We start from the raw sequence: 16,439 nt of genomic DNA, 5'->3' as shown, positions 1-16,439 counted from the left end.
ATAAAGGAATTTGATTTAGAATTTAGACATGGCTGGCACCACACCACAAATACAAATATGTGTTTGTTTCATTTTCTCCTCCAAGCATGTAGCATGGGAGTGGTGAGAATGAAATGTAAAAACGTAGTATATACGACTTTAAGTGGTTAACTTTCTCAGGAAAGTAGTCCTCCATACTACCACAGACTATTATCGCTTCTCATTGAATGTCTAATACTGTGAAAGGCATGTGAATCACTACAATACTGCAAGGCATCCTCTTAAAAAGCCAATGATAAGCACAGCAGTCAGTGCAGCGATGCCTTCGTTTGAATGCCTTCTTGATAACCAAACACAGCTTGTATTTTACAGGTTGAGACAACGTTGTTCAAATAAGGGGTTTGCTTTCAATGGGCATATTCCCAGTGACATTAACACTGACATCCTCCTGAGTGGCCGGTAGAACGGCCGGTTGGGAACCAGGAGGTTCCCGGTTCGATCCCGGCCTCCCCCAGAGTTAGTGTCGTCCTTGAGCAAGACTCTGAACCCCTAATGTGCAGATTGGTGGCTTATATGGTTTCCTCATGCGTCAATGGGTGAATGTAATGCACAATCTATGCAAAGCGCTTTGGATAAAACACCATATAAATGTACCATTTACCATTTCTTTCTTTCCAAAAATACTGTCATATGACAAAGTATAAAATAGGGCTTAAGTGATTAAACCGGGAAAGAATTTATGTAAATTTAGATTTTTGCGTTGGCTATTAAAAAATAGCAGATATACAAGCTTACAGTTTGAACATTTTTGAAAAATCTTGAAAGTGTGAGAACTAGTGATTTAGAATGATAGAATTGGCCTCATGCAGGTCTAAATGGGTTAAAGCAAATAAGGTGTTGTCGTGTCCCAACAAGGTCTGTAACAGTTTCTCTCTAATCTGTGGAGAACGCAGCCTCTTTGGGTCACAACAGGTGTAAAGAGAATGGGTGTGAGTCCTCAGGGGTCAGACGTGACCAGCTAAAGTCTGAGGACTGTGTCACACTGGAGTGGCTCGAGGGCCTGCGGTAACACCCCTCGCTCCATTAACAACTTTCATCACATTGACAAGACCTCCATTTCATTAGTTTTTCAACAGTGTCAACAAGTTGAGTGTATCTGTCTGTGGATGTTTCCAGGACTTTCACCGTCAGGACCCCAACTCTGACACCAATTAAAGAGATTACGTCTTAAGCCGAGAGGGAAAACTATAGCAGTGTGTTGCCACGGTGATTGCTTTTGACAAGGTCACAAGGAACAGTGCAGTTGTGCATGACCTTAACAGACACATTTTTGTTTTTATTTCTCACAATCTTCCTAATGATGAAGATCATGAGGAGATGATTGAAACACACTTTAATTTATGATATGCACTAGGGCACACAATGAGACCAAATCTAAACATCGCTTGTTTCTGCACACAGTTATGTGTGAACAATTATGGTCATCTGATTAGGCAAATAACAAAGAAATGTCTGATCTGCTTACACTAACCTGTTTATATTAGGACCAGACATTAAACAGACTATTAATGCAGGGTACCATTATTGTTTTATTCTTGAGTACGTACCAAGAAACCCATTTGTATTATTCTACTGAATTTAATTCATTTTAGACATTAAGCTAAAAAAATGACTTACAAGTTCGACCACATAAATGAATTGATGTATGGTGAAAGAACTATGGCTGATGCCTGTAGTGAAAATAGCTGATCTACAAGCTACATTGCAATGCAATGCAATGCACTTTGAGCTTGTAGATCTGCTATATGTCCAGTACGTAAGTACAAAGTATAAATGAGGCTTTTATACCGATATATAAACTGTAAAAAAGAAATGTAAAACCTGTCTGGGGAAGGAGAGTGCTAATAGCAACCATAATTTGAATACGGTTATGTACATATATTCCTTAACAATGTTTAAGGTAGAACAAGACAAGATAAAATGAAAATACTACATAACCTTGTTCCCCATAATGCAAGGTCATTCCATAACCTTCAAACATCAAAACAAACCAACAACAATGCCAATTAGTGTATAAGATAAATGCATATCTACTAGCTAGCATAATGCAGACAACCAAACCATCTGTCAGATGAACTGCCCCATACAATCAATGTCATATTTACAAGTACTTCTTTAAACACTATAGGACACAAAGAAAATCTGAAATATACTGCTGACTATAAATTATATAATCAAATCCAGCTATCTCGCGCACACGCACACACACACACACACACACACACACACACACACACACACAACATACGTGGTGACGCACAAGCATTAAAATGTAGTCAACTTATAATGTTTTAGATAAGTACATATAGGCCTACTATAAACAGGACAACAGGTTGATTGAAAATCGAAAATGTATAACTGAAGTTCATATGACATTCATTGGTAATTTAACAAAATGGGATTAAATAATTAATTAATCATAAGATTACGATAAATAGCACAAACTCTAATTAATTATTAGGATATTCAGTTAAGCCTGTTATGCTTTAATTAACATAAATCTAGTTTTTTCACAGCAAGAGGTATAGCCTATTATTTTGTGATGACTAAACTGGCCCTATAGGCTATAATTCACAGAATTCCAATGTCTTTAAAACAATACATGTTATTGTTTGGCCTCTACCTCTACACGGTGAGTGTAATGCAACTTATTTCAGAGTTAAATTAACACTGATGATTTTGCTGTGCTGTACAAGTTTTCATAATTATGATCATATCCTACCTTGGTGTCGAGGGTATGATTCATTCTGAAACAGTTTTGTACGGTAGGGGAGGACATTTAGACCTGACCTCCTACCCCACAGAACTTTTACTTTTTGCGTGATTTTTCACGTTAATTGGCCGCAGTTGAAGTGCAAGCCGTAAATCAAGAAGTGCAGAGTGTATTAATGAGTTGGACCACCCAAGAAACTATTTTCTCTCCACTTTCTTGGTGGACAATAGAAGGACACTCGAATCTGCCATCGCCTGAAAACCATGAATGAACATTCACAAGAGCAGTGGTCCCCCCGCTGTCACACTTCCAGCAGGCTAATGACTGTGCACAAGGACTGATTAAAGTATTTCAAAAAGGTAATAAAGTACAGAGATCATTGTATTTAAAGTTAGGCCACCATGTTTCACTGCAGCTTACATAATGCTACATGTGTGGGATGGAGATTGACACAGGCTGACTTAAACAGGGCTCCAAGCAGCTGGAAGACAACAGAAAAAGCATCCCAGTGGGCAATGGACGTACATGTACGAGGGTGGTATCATATAGAAAACCATAACTGCCTGAACTGACCAAAATATCAGGTTCATGGCAATAGTCTACTATTGACTATAGACTAATGCTATTGACTCTATAGCATAAACAATAACGGGTGATTTTCTTTTTTTAGAAAGATACATGTTTAGAGTTTCTTCTATTTATTTAATCTTCAAGAAATTCTTTACAGCTCTGTGTTAATGTTTTGAACAATCAGAACAATTTGTATCTTTGTTGCCGTAGTCTATAATTTCAGTTAGATATTGAAGAATGTTTACTAGTCTATGGGAAAAAATATCTGTCACTGACGTTCTCAATAGATTATCAAGGGAAATTGCAAAGCAAACCATCAAATTCGATTTTAAGAAATCTCCTTTTCTAGAAGCGTGCAAGTTCTTAACACCAGTTTATTGAGAAAAGAAAAATCGGTTAGTCCAATTGTCTTCCATTATAACATCCACAAAGCAAGACCAATAGTTATTAAAATACCAAGGCTAATGTTGATTGAATGTCTATCCAGGGTACAAAAAGCATGTTTTACATAAAACATCCTTCAAGGGAACAGGAACATGGTATTGAACAATTAAAATAAAAAAACATATCACTGAAAGCAGGGCCAGGTAGCCCAACTCAAGTGAAAGCTGAGAATACCACACAAAAAAGATATAAAATAGAAAAAAATGAGAGTAAATTAGGCTGAAGTAAGGAAATCCATTAAAGATCAAAGTGCCATGGCTAAATCTAAATCTACTTCCTTGACGCCATTGTCTATGCTGTCTCTTACACTTCTTACACCATTAAATATTTTTCAGAAATTCCATTTTTTATTGTTTTAGAAATACGCAATACGTCATGTAGACCATACATAATATAGACAGTGTTCAGTCTAGATTATCTATCTCCAAAATATTTGGGGTTTCAAGGTTGAATTAAAAGCCTTGGCTGCCTCATAGTTATTTCAATGAGGTAAAATACCAGTGTTTATGAAATAAAAATAAACCTGTTTAGTCCTATATTATGTGTGGCTTGCAGCATGAACTGTTGCATCAAGGCTTCTGTTTTCTTTTTCGCTCTGTCCTCTGGACTGCTGGGCAAGAGCAGCCCATGAGGAAGTCCTCTAGAGGCTGAATGGCTCTTATAAGCGACTTTTGTTCTCCAACATTGTGGCTTCCACACAGACATCCTTCTGCAGAAAAAAAAGAAACATTTCCTGCCACACCTGTTGATGAATTGTGCATCTGTGTGAGGCTAGCACAGTAATAAACAACAGCGTAGTAAGTAAAGTATTTCCTCTAGCTTGATAGACTGCATGGTGAGAGAATAGCAAGCACACTTTGTAACTAAATTAGAAGTAATCTGTCAATTACAGAGGATATATAGAGTTTAATGCCTGGTATAGATGGGGCATTTGTGCATTATGCTGATAGGATTCATGCCATAGTCTACTATTGTTCTACACAAGCTAGCCTGCTTTCAGTCTAATAATACATCTTTTAAGCCATGTCACCGTTTTCACCAGTCAATAGGTGTATACAGTATATTGCCTACCATCCCCATGTTCAACCACTCCTTTATTTAGTTAACAATGAAAGTACATTTATACAAGGACAGACCACCTTAATCAATGTTGTGAATGTGCCAGCTTTAGTCAGCTGGCTTCCAACTGTAGTCTCTTTTCAGGCATTTCTTATACTTGTCTCTGGTTTGTCAGTATAATAGAATTGTACAATCGCTGAAAAAGTATCCTCGATAGTTTCAAAACTGCACCCAAATACTCCTGCACACGCACGCACACACACACACACACACACACACACACACACACACACACACACACACACACACACACACACACACACACACACACACACACACACACACGATTTTGCCAATAAGATATCTGATAAGTGAGTAATTGCATGGTCAAATTGATCGATACGACATTCTAATACTTGTTTCCAGTAGGGTTTATACAGTGCCGATGCATACTTTTATTAGGCCTACTGATGCACATATGACTTCAAACTAATTTTATAAATACATGCAAATCTAGTAAAGATGTAATGTTTATTTCCACCTAACATTTTCCCGATCATCTACCTGCCAGCATGCCCCAATATTCCCAAGATCTCTTGTGTACTTGGTTGATCTACTATGCACCTATTTTGTGAATGTGATTGGAACAAGGGATTTCTGTTTACTTGCATGCTATTCTCACTAGTTTGGGTCCCGGGGAGACATCAAATTCCTCTTTTGGGTCACGGGCTAAAAAGGTTGGGACCACTGCTCTAGAATATACCAGTATGTTCCTTTATGTAAGGCATTGTAAGGCAGACGGTAGAATGCTTTTGTTAAACTTTATACATTTATTACTTTACTTTGCAATAGTCTCACACAATCAATCACTGTGTGGTGAAAAAACATATCACAACATTTTGTAAGCACGTGAAAGTTTAAAAGAGCATAATATTGTGTAAGGTATACAAAACGTCTTGCTGTATTTCAAGGACATTGTTGCAAATTCACAACCCCTAGTATTATTTTGTGTTCATTGGCAGGCATATTATTCCAACATTCTGAAGTTGATTTTGTAATTTATTGTCCACTTCAAGTGAAAATGTATAGATATACATGACAGACTAGTAAGCAGGTGCATCAGACAAATTAATGAGTGTTATAATTTCATAGGTGTGTCCAGACGCCAAGGGCATGCCAATATGCAAGCATGATAGACAGTATTGACACACGTAAAATCTAACACACCCATTATTAATTTGATTAGCTGCATCTGTGTTGCTTACATCACTGTGTAGTGTGTACACAGTGATGGCAGCCAGCCATGCTTTTACGCTACTAAATGAGCCTAGGGTGTCGTTGTGTTGTGTCCCTTAAGAAAATGCCAGCCTGTTTGAGTGACTTATATACTGTATACTGTAGTGTATTGTATGTCACGGTAAGTGGAGGAAAATAGAACAGGTCCCAACAGTAACATAGTGAGTATACTGTACGTATATTATGTAAAATATATACATAGATTACACAGGGCTACAGACTCAAAATCTACAGTTGTGCATTTGTGTTGTGTTGTTTTTCTCTTTTTGTATTTGTATTGTTTTAACGCACCAAGATATTTGTGCTGCCTGCAATGTTGCCACAGCAATTGTAAGCATGTGACAATAAAGATCTTATGTGTGTAATCATTCTGAATAAATGAAGCAACGTGATGTGATTCAAAGCAATGAATAGCTACAAGTACAGTACAGAATGAACCTCTGAATGATTATATAACCTATGAACCATCTAATGAATAGCTACATATAACCTACATGTATGAGCCTTAAATGAATACCTATGAACCTGTGAATAGCCTATGAACCTGTGAATGAACCCATAACCTCATGTATTTACGTCCTCTGAATGAATACCCATGATCTTTGAACATCTGAATGAATATTTATAACCTATGAACCGAGTAAAGGTTTTTGTGCAGTACAATACAGTAAGACAAAATCTGTTGGCTGCTTGCCAGAATTTATTCACACCCCTCTAAGAACACAGAGCACAAGTCATGCAACTTCTATAACTAGAAGCATATTCCCATAGTAACCTTTCAGGGGTCATGGTAACAAACTTTAAAAGACAATTCAAGAAAAGAAACTGTCCGGGAAATATACAGTACATATTTAGTGGTAATCGTTGGACCATATAACAAGTGCTTGTTTGTAAGCTGCATTTGTTCAAGATGCAGTGGTGGTCATACAGCAATAATAGATCCCTAAAGCAACCTGCTACTGAACTTGGTGGAGCTTTAGAGCGAGCATCTTAGATCAGCACCATTGTTTAGCACAGACGATTCATTTGAACAGTCTGGTGAGGTCAACAAACAACAAATGCATTACAAGGACTCATGAGGTACCAAGGCAACAGCTGGATGAAGCGAGGAACACGACCCACTTGATCACTCTCCAGAATGGATGGCTTTTAAAATCCAAGGTCATAGCATTGCTTGATGTCAATTTATCAAGTGATGACATTAGAAACATTTTCACAATGTCCAGAGTAGACTAACTCAAGTACAGTATATATACATGGAACTTGGATGCACAATCAGGGATGGAACTTGAAGACTGTGTGTAGTAGATTGGTGGATGGTGGTGCTGTAATAGTAGATGCATTATTAGTGCGATACCACAGTTGGAGAGCTACAAATGAGGATTTTAAATATTACTGTCGTGGAGGCCATTTCTTTTACTGTAGATGAATGCAATCGCAGGAATGTAGCCCATGGTGCACAGTGTGACTTCAAATGTTCTTAAATTAAAAGGAAAAGATTCTTTACGTGACCGTATTTTTAATTAATACCGAAAGGTAAAACATTGTCCACAAACAATTTGAATTTTTTGCCCACTGACACTGAAGAGTGTCTGAACGAATTACTTCCTATATTGGTTCCCTGAATATAGATTGAAGATAACTTTTGATGTTTTATATTTTACTGACCAGTACACAATAGAAGACTGGCTTTTCCTACAAGAAGAGACACTATAAACCATGGAATGTACAGTACCAGGGAGTGGGACTACACATTCCTGGTTTGTATTGATAAGCAAAATGCTCCACAGAGGAGTGGGACACTTACAGTACACATTGTGAATGGCTTCTGACCTTGTCACATATATGTGCAAGGCCTGAAATTTGGTGTTGTTTGAGGGCACAAATAAAGCCCAAAATGCCAGGGCAGGAAGGCCATCAAATCAAACAACATTTTAGTCAATTGAAATACTTAACTGAATGTAAGGGTTAAAGATTTAATATGTAGACTATCTGCAGTGAAATAAATAAATTATGGTATTTACAATCTGTTCCAATGCTCAGCCCTGCACCAATCAAAAGTTACTGGATTGGTTTAAAGGTGGGGACTCAGGGGAGTCAAGAAAAGACACTGTATCTACATGACAAGAAAGAGACATAGGTGTTTACATATTGACAAGAAAGAGACAAGGAGAAAGTGGTACAGACAGCTGGGGCATTAAGGCCTCTGTGGCCTCAGGGGATCCCATTTTGTGAGGGGCAACGATGGCCTGGCCTTTCGTGGCCTCCCTGAAATTCCTCCCCTGCATGCAACCCATATAAAAGAAATAAATGCTGGAAAAATCATCTTTCTCAGTGACTGGTCTCCTAGTGATGAGTGATGACAATGGAACAGAATGTTTTCTGGCACCTCTACACTCTTCTAGGTAGTCTCACATTGCCAGACAATCGTAGATCTGTTCCAACTGATATGCCTGGGGACTTCTAAATTCAATTTAGTCGCTATAACAGCAGCGAGAATGACTAACAAAACTACCAATACTGTCACAATATGAAGGCTAGAGATGTTGGATAGGTTTATTTTTACAGTACGTATGTAAAAGGACAATGCTGTGTGGAACTCTGTGGAACCCTCCACATGTCACCTTCTGTTCCAGGTTTGAGTATTGTCCAATGAGCTGCCTATCAAACCTGTCTTCTTTTACATGTGACTATGTTGTTGTTTTTGTCACGGATACATCAAACTAGACTACAAGTCTAGTGTACTAGTCAAGTTTCCATCCCTGTACACATCGAGTAATAACTCAAATAAGGTTTTGGACCATTGTTAGGAATACCATTATATAATAACCATGGTGGGTGTGTACATAAAAAGCATATGAAATTATAAACAAACAAGTCTATGTGGACATACACGCAAAGACATTCTAGTAAAACAATGAGGGCATGATGGGTACTCATTAATGTGATAGAGTGGTTGACTTCCTTTGATTAGTTCCCGCTTTAGCTGAAACCGCGGAAGAAGAGAATGTCTGGGTCCTGGGGAGGAGAAGATCAGGGTGAAGGTGAACTATGGAGGAACAGTGTGAGGCTTTTATACTTTGCCGTGCGACCGTGACACAACGTATATGTTCTGGCTTCATTATAGCAGATTATAGAGAGATAATAAACCAGGTATAAGAAAAGGTAGATGTGCAGGATATAATGGGAGTTGGAGTCGTGTCCTAATGACCTACCCTTACTTTGATCGTTTTCTCTCATCATCTTGATCCAAAATCAAAGTCAGCGGAGTCTGCTCAGCATGTTTATGCATGCCACAGAAAATGATAGTATTTTAATTGCTTAATTGTATTAATGCAGTACACCTGTATTGAAGAATCTGCAGTCGTGATATGCTTCTCCACTCATAATTCTGTTTTTACCTTTAATTTGTCACTTATATAATGTGTATTATGTACCATGTGTATGCCAGTATCTAGTGTGAATTTGTGTAGCCAGCCAATGTCAGAAATTGCTTGTACTTTTATTTTTTTGTATCTTATATTGACACCTCGTCATGACTGACAAAAAAGCAAATAATGAAAACTAAAAAAATAAAACTATTGAACTACACAATCGTACGACAAAGTATAAAGGCTTACCAGCAGTGACAGCATGCAGGAGGATGGATCAATCATTCAGTGGAAGCATGCTACTGACAGACTTCTAAACAGCATGCAAGAAGGGCAAGAAAAAGACACTTTGGAGGTAGTAAGGGGGACAAACATTGCCACATTAAGTGGAGAAAAAGTCAATACCAACTGAGGGCTCTCCAGAGCAATAACAATATGACACGTCTGCACAGGGTCACAAATGTTTCAATCTCACCACGGCCAACCGAAAAGCCCAAGCTGACAGACAGACGAGAGACCATGCTTGATCAGAATAGACTGTGCAGGTACAAAAGAAAAACTATTAACATCAGTCCCATATCCATCAATACACATTCACAGTAAGATACAATACGTTGTTCTTTGGGGAATGGGACGAATGAAGAAAATTGCTGTTATGGATTGACGGAAGACAATGACAGACGTACCGAACAAATAAGCCTTTTTGGAAGTGTGACGTTAATACAGCTGCGCTTCAGAAAACCTCACACACAAGAAGAGATAAGGTGAACAATCAAGTGTCTTTTGAAAACTCGAAACCAAATGACAGAAAAACAGAACCACTATGGTTGCTCAAGCTGTGACATAGCAACAGTCAGCCACTCAGCCCCTTAAAGGCCGTTATTTCCTCAACACAATGAAAAAAGGAAATAAGTAATATATCAAATTTTAATGCCTTTTTAGGTTTGTTTTTAGTTCAATGTTTGTTTTAAAAATAACACCCATGTGAAGTGAGGAGCGCTAATATATGATTTTCCCTTCATTGTCAATGGCGTTTAAAAACAAACATTAAACCTGTATATAGGTGGGGCTAGCGCCCCTCAAAAACGCCATTGACAATGAAGGGAAAATGTACGTCATACTGTCCCTCATTACGTCATATTGTCCCTCATTACGTTATATTGTATTGTTTGTGTTGGCACCGTTTGTTTTACATCACCATTACATCACCTAATCAACATGAGTTAGACTTTAATATATTAGCGCCCCTCACTTCACACGAGTGTGATTTTATATTCAGACAGCCAGCAATGGATTAAACCTCCCAAAAAAATGTAGTCTCTGTGACATCTATAGGGTCCACAGTCTGCCTTCAAAGATGAGGAACAATGCATGAATTTGACTGTCCACTTCCTGATTGGTTGGCTGATTTGCTGGCAGAAAAGGTTTGGACCAATGACAAAGATTCTAGTAAAATCTTTGAATGCAGACTAGAGGTGTCACAGATACTTTTTTGGGAGCCTTTAATCAATAGCTGGCTGTCTGAATGCAAAAACAAAACAAAAAAAACATTAATATTTGATATATAATTACTTACTAGAGGGGTGCCAGTTGGGCACTGGCCTACTTGGAACGATGCAAGTTGAAAATGCATGCCCCACCCAGTTGTGTCCCTTTTATGCCCATATGTGGAGTTCTTTGTCAGGCATGCCCAAATATGGAGCCCGTGCAAATGTCAGAACATATTTGTGATGTCAGAACAGGCCAGCTCCATATATGGAGCCTGGGCAGGGGCCCTGTCCAGATCCCGGGCAGAGCCTTTTTGTGGTGGTTCTGGACAACCGTGGGTCTGACCGACTCGACACCGGGCACTGCACTGCCCTGGTTGGGTGTGGAACGCGTGTGTCGAATTTGAAGTCGGTGGGGCGAACGGTTCTCGAGTTACCGGTACGTGGATTACAGACATACAAACGCACAGAAGCTTGGTGCATTTATAGATATAGCTACATTAAGGGGCAGTTGTCAAATAGCACATCTTTGCCCCACTACTGATCAATCGGTGCCATATCTCAACCAACTGGGCTGACCGGAAAGCCACAGCTGACATTAATCCTAAATCTTCCAGTCGGTGCAGAGGAACGACAGGACATGATATTTTGGTGTGAGACAATGCTGATACAAGCTCCAATGAGGTAAGTTGCTGATGCTAATGAGTGTATCTGTGGGTTCTTAACAAGGCTGCCTCGTTTGGTGTCCTAATTTACAGTGAACTGCGTCCGAGGGGTGCAGGATAATGAGCTGGGATTCCCAGGGCAGTGGCTTGTGTAAGCCACCTCATGTGTGTGTGTGTGTGTGTGTGTGTGTGTGTGTGTGTGTGTGTGTGTGTGTGTGTGTGTGTGTGTGTGTGTGTGTGTGTGTGTGTGTGTGGGGGGGGGGGGTCACTCACTGCTGCAGTGAGTGTGAGACAGACACTGAAAGAGAGTGTATGACAAAGTGAGAGAGCAAGGACATTTCTCATGCAGTGTCCATGTCTGTAGGTTGGAGAAGGGCACAGAGTGGAAGGGGGAGGGGCGGGTGTGGGCTGATGGGGCTAGATGTCATCTCTGCCCGATCTGCTTGTTTGTATACTCCAATCATTGAATCGCTATGGCCATGTGAGAAAAGCTTGTGTTCTCTGTGACAAACTGACCTCGGGCAACAAGTACACTCACAAAAAGAGAAAATGGAGAGAGGGGGAGAGAGAGATAAAAAGAGAGAGGGAGAGCAGGGTGGGGGGAGGCAGATGCAATGAAAGAAATGATAACTGCACAGCAGAACAAAGGCAAAAATGTTGAATGTCGTTTCCAATGTGAGATTTTAATCGAGGGCAAATTCTGTCGGGTTTGACCCTAGTGGTTATTGATACACCAGTCCAGTTTATCAATAAGCCATGAAATACTTAACTGTCCAGGAGAAAGATTTAATCTCTGAACAAGATCCCATGCTTTTCTGTACAATATCTCTCCCTTTATGGGGCAATCATGAAAAGAAAAAGGGTCCATGACTCCCTGGTGTGCTCTAAAGCAAATTAGTAAATACAGAGCTCAGTGACCTCGGTATAGAAACCATCCACAGAGTAAGCAGTGAGCCCTGCCACCCCCACCTCTTTACTGCTGTGTCTGCACTGCTGCATTAGTCAAGCTCAAATGGGTTTCCAGCATGAGAAACAGAGCATGACATGCGCTGAACAATGGCAGGCAGATGACGGTCCGGCTCCATTTGATGATGGCCGCGGTTGACGTGGCCATGTTTTGATGTGCCGGAATATAAGGCCAATGTGATTCATTAGCAGGCACAGGTGGCCTCAGACCTAATGAGTCACATTTTCTATTACTTTCACGTGCAAACAGTTAAATTATAAATATGTACCGTACACATTAAAGCTACTTATTTTAATGAATTAATCTGCAGTGGTCTCCCTACTCCTCCATTGGCGATGTCGGGAAGGATTCTACTTTACAGACGGCCATAGATCTGTTGTCTGAGTGTAATACATCAGTGTATTAACTGACAAAGACATACGGTAATGCCAAAAAAAAGGCTCCATGCACAACCAAGTAGGGTAGGGTACACAAATAGAAAACAGTTTGTGTACAGAAAGCCAATGACCATTATACAATCATTTGAATTTGAAAAGTTAAGAATAAGATGTCTCAGTCCAAGTTCCATATCTCAATAACCACCACAAAATAACACAGATTTGTATCAATCTCATAATTTACAAGACGTTGTGTAACTGTGTAACCAATTTGATTCAACATGAGAACAGCTACTGGTATTTGTAACAAAACTCTAATTGGCAGAGCTAATAACAGTGCCCCCCTCTGGATAGATGACTGGTTTATTGGTCCTTGTTTAGTGAGCAGGCCAGGGTATGGAGCAGTTATTCCATTCATCTGCCATAAGAATGAATCAAATTTCACTCCGTATCTAAATTCACAGATAAGCATGTGGTTAGCAAGAGCCCTGGTGCTAATCAACTCTCCCCCTGTGTCTCTTCACTCAAAACGTTTGATAAAATCCCCTAAAATGAAATACGATTAAGTCTTATAAAATACACCTAATATTAAATAATGACTTTGCACCCTCCAAAATCTACACAGTAATATCCAGCATCAATTTAACCCTGGAAGTGTAAATTAATTAACACACATTGATCAACAGATCTTTTACTATTCAAGTGTCAGACTATGTCATCGAGAGAACCACAAACATTTACATTATACCTGATCTATTAACTGGTCGCCACTGAGCACCGTTTGAACGTTTGACCTTCTAACACAGCTCATGACATTATGTTGACATTTACAGTAATCCCTCCCATGGCTCCTAATCCCAGTAGCCATGGACTTCCCTGACCATCATCTGATATCCAGCCTCTAACGCAGTAGTTCTCAAACCTTTTCATGTCAAGGACCCCCAAATTGGTACGAATTCGGCCACAGACCTCCAAATGAAAAGTTTGTGCCAAAGGCCCCATATAAGAATGACTGCTCTCTAACACACTGCATTCACAAGAGAGAGAGAGAGAGAGAGAGAGAGAGAGAGAGAGAGAGAGAGAGAGAGAGAGAGAGACACACAGAGAGACAGAGAAGACAAAGGCAACTTGTCACAACTCTGATATTCACACAGGTCAATGACACCATGCTGTATGGTAGACTGACATGTCATGCAGCCATGGAAGAGCTGGTTGATTGTCACACAGAGCGGATAGCATGAAGTCATGCACCAAGCCGGAGTATGAATGCACAGTAGCCTGAGTGTGAATGCACAGTTAAAAGTGTCGATTTAAATGTTCCAAAACTGCAAAATTAGCTGATATACAGTACAGCCAAGTCACATTGCAATGAGCTTATGCAGATCAGTGCAACAGCACTATATGATGAAAATGGACTGGGTCCAAAAAATGTAATCTAATAATTGGTCCCCGCTCCTTCATTTGCACATACATGAAATTTGTAATCTGCATTTACCCATTCTTAAATATTAGGAGCAGTATAAGTACAGCGCTCTGGGAGCAGTTAAACAATGCATATTAAATCAGAACAGGCAAACTGTGTTCGGTTCTGCGGGGCCAAAACTACAATGTGACTTAATTCAGAGTTTTGTCTGGGGCCCTTGGCGGGATCAGAACTAGGGTTGGGATCCTTTGACCTATTTCCAGTGTCCCATAAGCCTTTGCGTTTTGTGTGTGCATAACTTCCTCTTCCTGTTGATGCTGTGAACAGTGTTGAAGAGAAAAAAGCGGCCAGGTCTATGAAGAAAAGCACAAATGAAAATAGCAGATCTACAAGCTTACAGCGACATGTTGTGAGGTTGTACATCTGTTATTTTGCGAACGCAATGAGCACTAACTATGAGACCTAGCAGAACATGTCTGTCTGTCTGTCACGTTGTAACACCACCTGCCCGTCACCAGAGGGCGCAGCTGTATCACACACTAAAAAAATCTTAAAACCTTAACTTAAAAAAAAATCTTAAAAAAACCCAAATATGTACAGTACGAGCAGCGTTCGCTTCCCGCGTTTGCGCGTCTTACTTGTTTACTATATATACTAAAATATTGAGAATAAATTGAAATATATTTTTTTAAAGATATTAACAACACAAATCTTGTATACGGGTCCCTGGCACAAAATATTTTCAGATGGATGTCCGTGGACAATTATATATGGGGTTCCTTAACGTGAAGAAATGTGGGAACCACTGGTTAAAACAACATTAGGAAGCAAGCCCAAATAAGCAATTACTGTAGTACTTGTACACTTTAGAAACAAAAAACTACCAGCCACTACCAATATGAGATGATTTAAAGATGACTCCATGTTATTCTCCATTGAGAAATTACTTCCGTGAACCAGAGGATGAGCGCGTGATGTCAGGACTTCGGCGCTCTATAGCAGAGATGAAGTCTCTGACAGTTTTTTTTTTAGTTCAAGGTTTGAGAGCGCATAAGAGCAAAACAATTTTAGTTTGGCTTTCTTCAGACAATGCAGCAGCACAGATAACATTCAAAACAACAAAAAACACAGCAAGCACAGCAAACAAAGGGAACAAACAAACGGACGCTGGTTGTTCTGGTTTAGTGTGCAGCTACCTTTAGAGGTCAACCGTCTTGCTCAGTGACAATTCCACATATAGACCGGGGCCGGGGCACAAACCGGGGACCTTCTGTCCCCGATGGCCTCTCTACCCACTAAGTTATGGACGCCTACGATCTATTGTTCATAGAAATCATTTTATCAAATGATCTATTGAATTATAAATAATACATATTTAGTGTGATAAATGTTGGTAGGGTGTAGTAGGCTGCTGCCAGGGCAAGGTCAGTGAAGGACAAGGACAGAGTCCAGTGAGGTAACCAAAAAATCTGTATGACCAATCGTCCAAAGGTTCTAAACTATAAAACACTACCAAACAGACCAATCAAGAAAGGGGCAGGGCAAAACGTTACATCAATTAACGACAATGACTCAAATCTTGTCCAATGAGGCGATCCAAAAGTCTGTGCAACCATAGATTGGTTGAAATAGTTTTAACATCAGATTATGGTAAGTAAAGCCTAGTCCGGAATTCTTGTTTAAGGACAATGGTCATGGTCAATTCTACATCTATAAATCAAATTCCCCATACCTGTCCAAATGTCTGTCTCTTTTAAGCTCAGGAACTGTATAGACATGTCTGTCTACATTTACAAGTCATCATTAGATCTGTGATAACTGCATTACATACATTGAAACACTGAATTATCTCTTATACACACACAAAACGCAATGTTTTGATTGGTGATTATAACCTAGTCAGTATAGCCACACAATCTGGAATGATGCAAAAGGCGTTGTGACTGTAGATGGCAAGATGGGAAAAAATGCAAACAAGACAAGAATACCTGTATTATATCAGCTCACATTACCTAAGCATCGTCATAA

General features: G+C 39.5%; 1 protein-coding gene across 1 annotated transcript in view; it reads right to left on the bottom strand.

The window, feature by feature from the left end:
* Nucleotides 1-6,819: 6,819 nt before the first annotated feature.
* The window catches only part of ppm1aa (protein phosphatase, Mg2+/Mn2+ dependent, 1Aa), a 30,584-nt gene continuing 20,964 nt past the window's right edge, over nucleotides 6,820-16,439 (bottom strand). Inside the window, exon 6 of the mRNA XM_080784411.1 lies at nucleotides 6,820-9,139. Within this exon, the coding sequence (XP_080640537.1) occupies nucleotides 9,104-9,139 (36 nt within the window). The 3' untranslated portion in view covers nucleotides 6,820-9,103. The remainder of the gene's footprint in view (nucleotides 9,140-16,439) is intronic.

The sequence above is a fragment of the Protomyctophum bolini genome (assembly GCF_963924005.1).
Source record: "Protomyctophum bolini genome assembly, chromosome: 15".
NCBI lineage: Eukaryota > Metazoa > Chordata > Actinopteri > Myctophiformes > Myctophidae > Protomyctophum > Protomyctophum bolini.
Note: the sequence above shows the minus strand (reverse complement) of the source record. Positions and strands in the feature narration are given on the sequence as shown.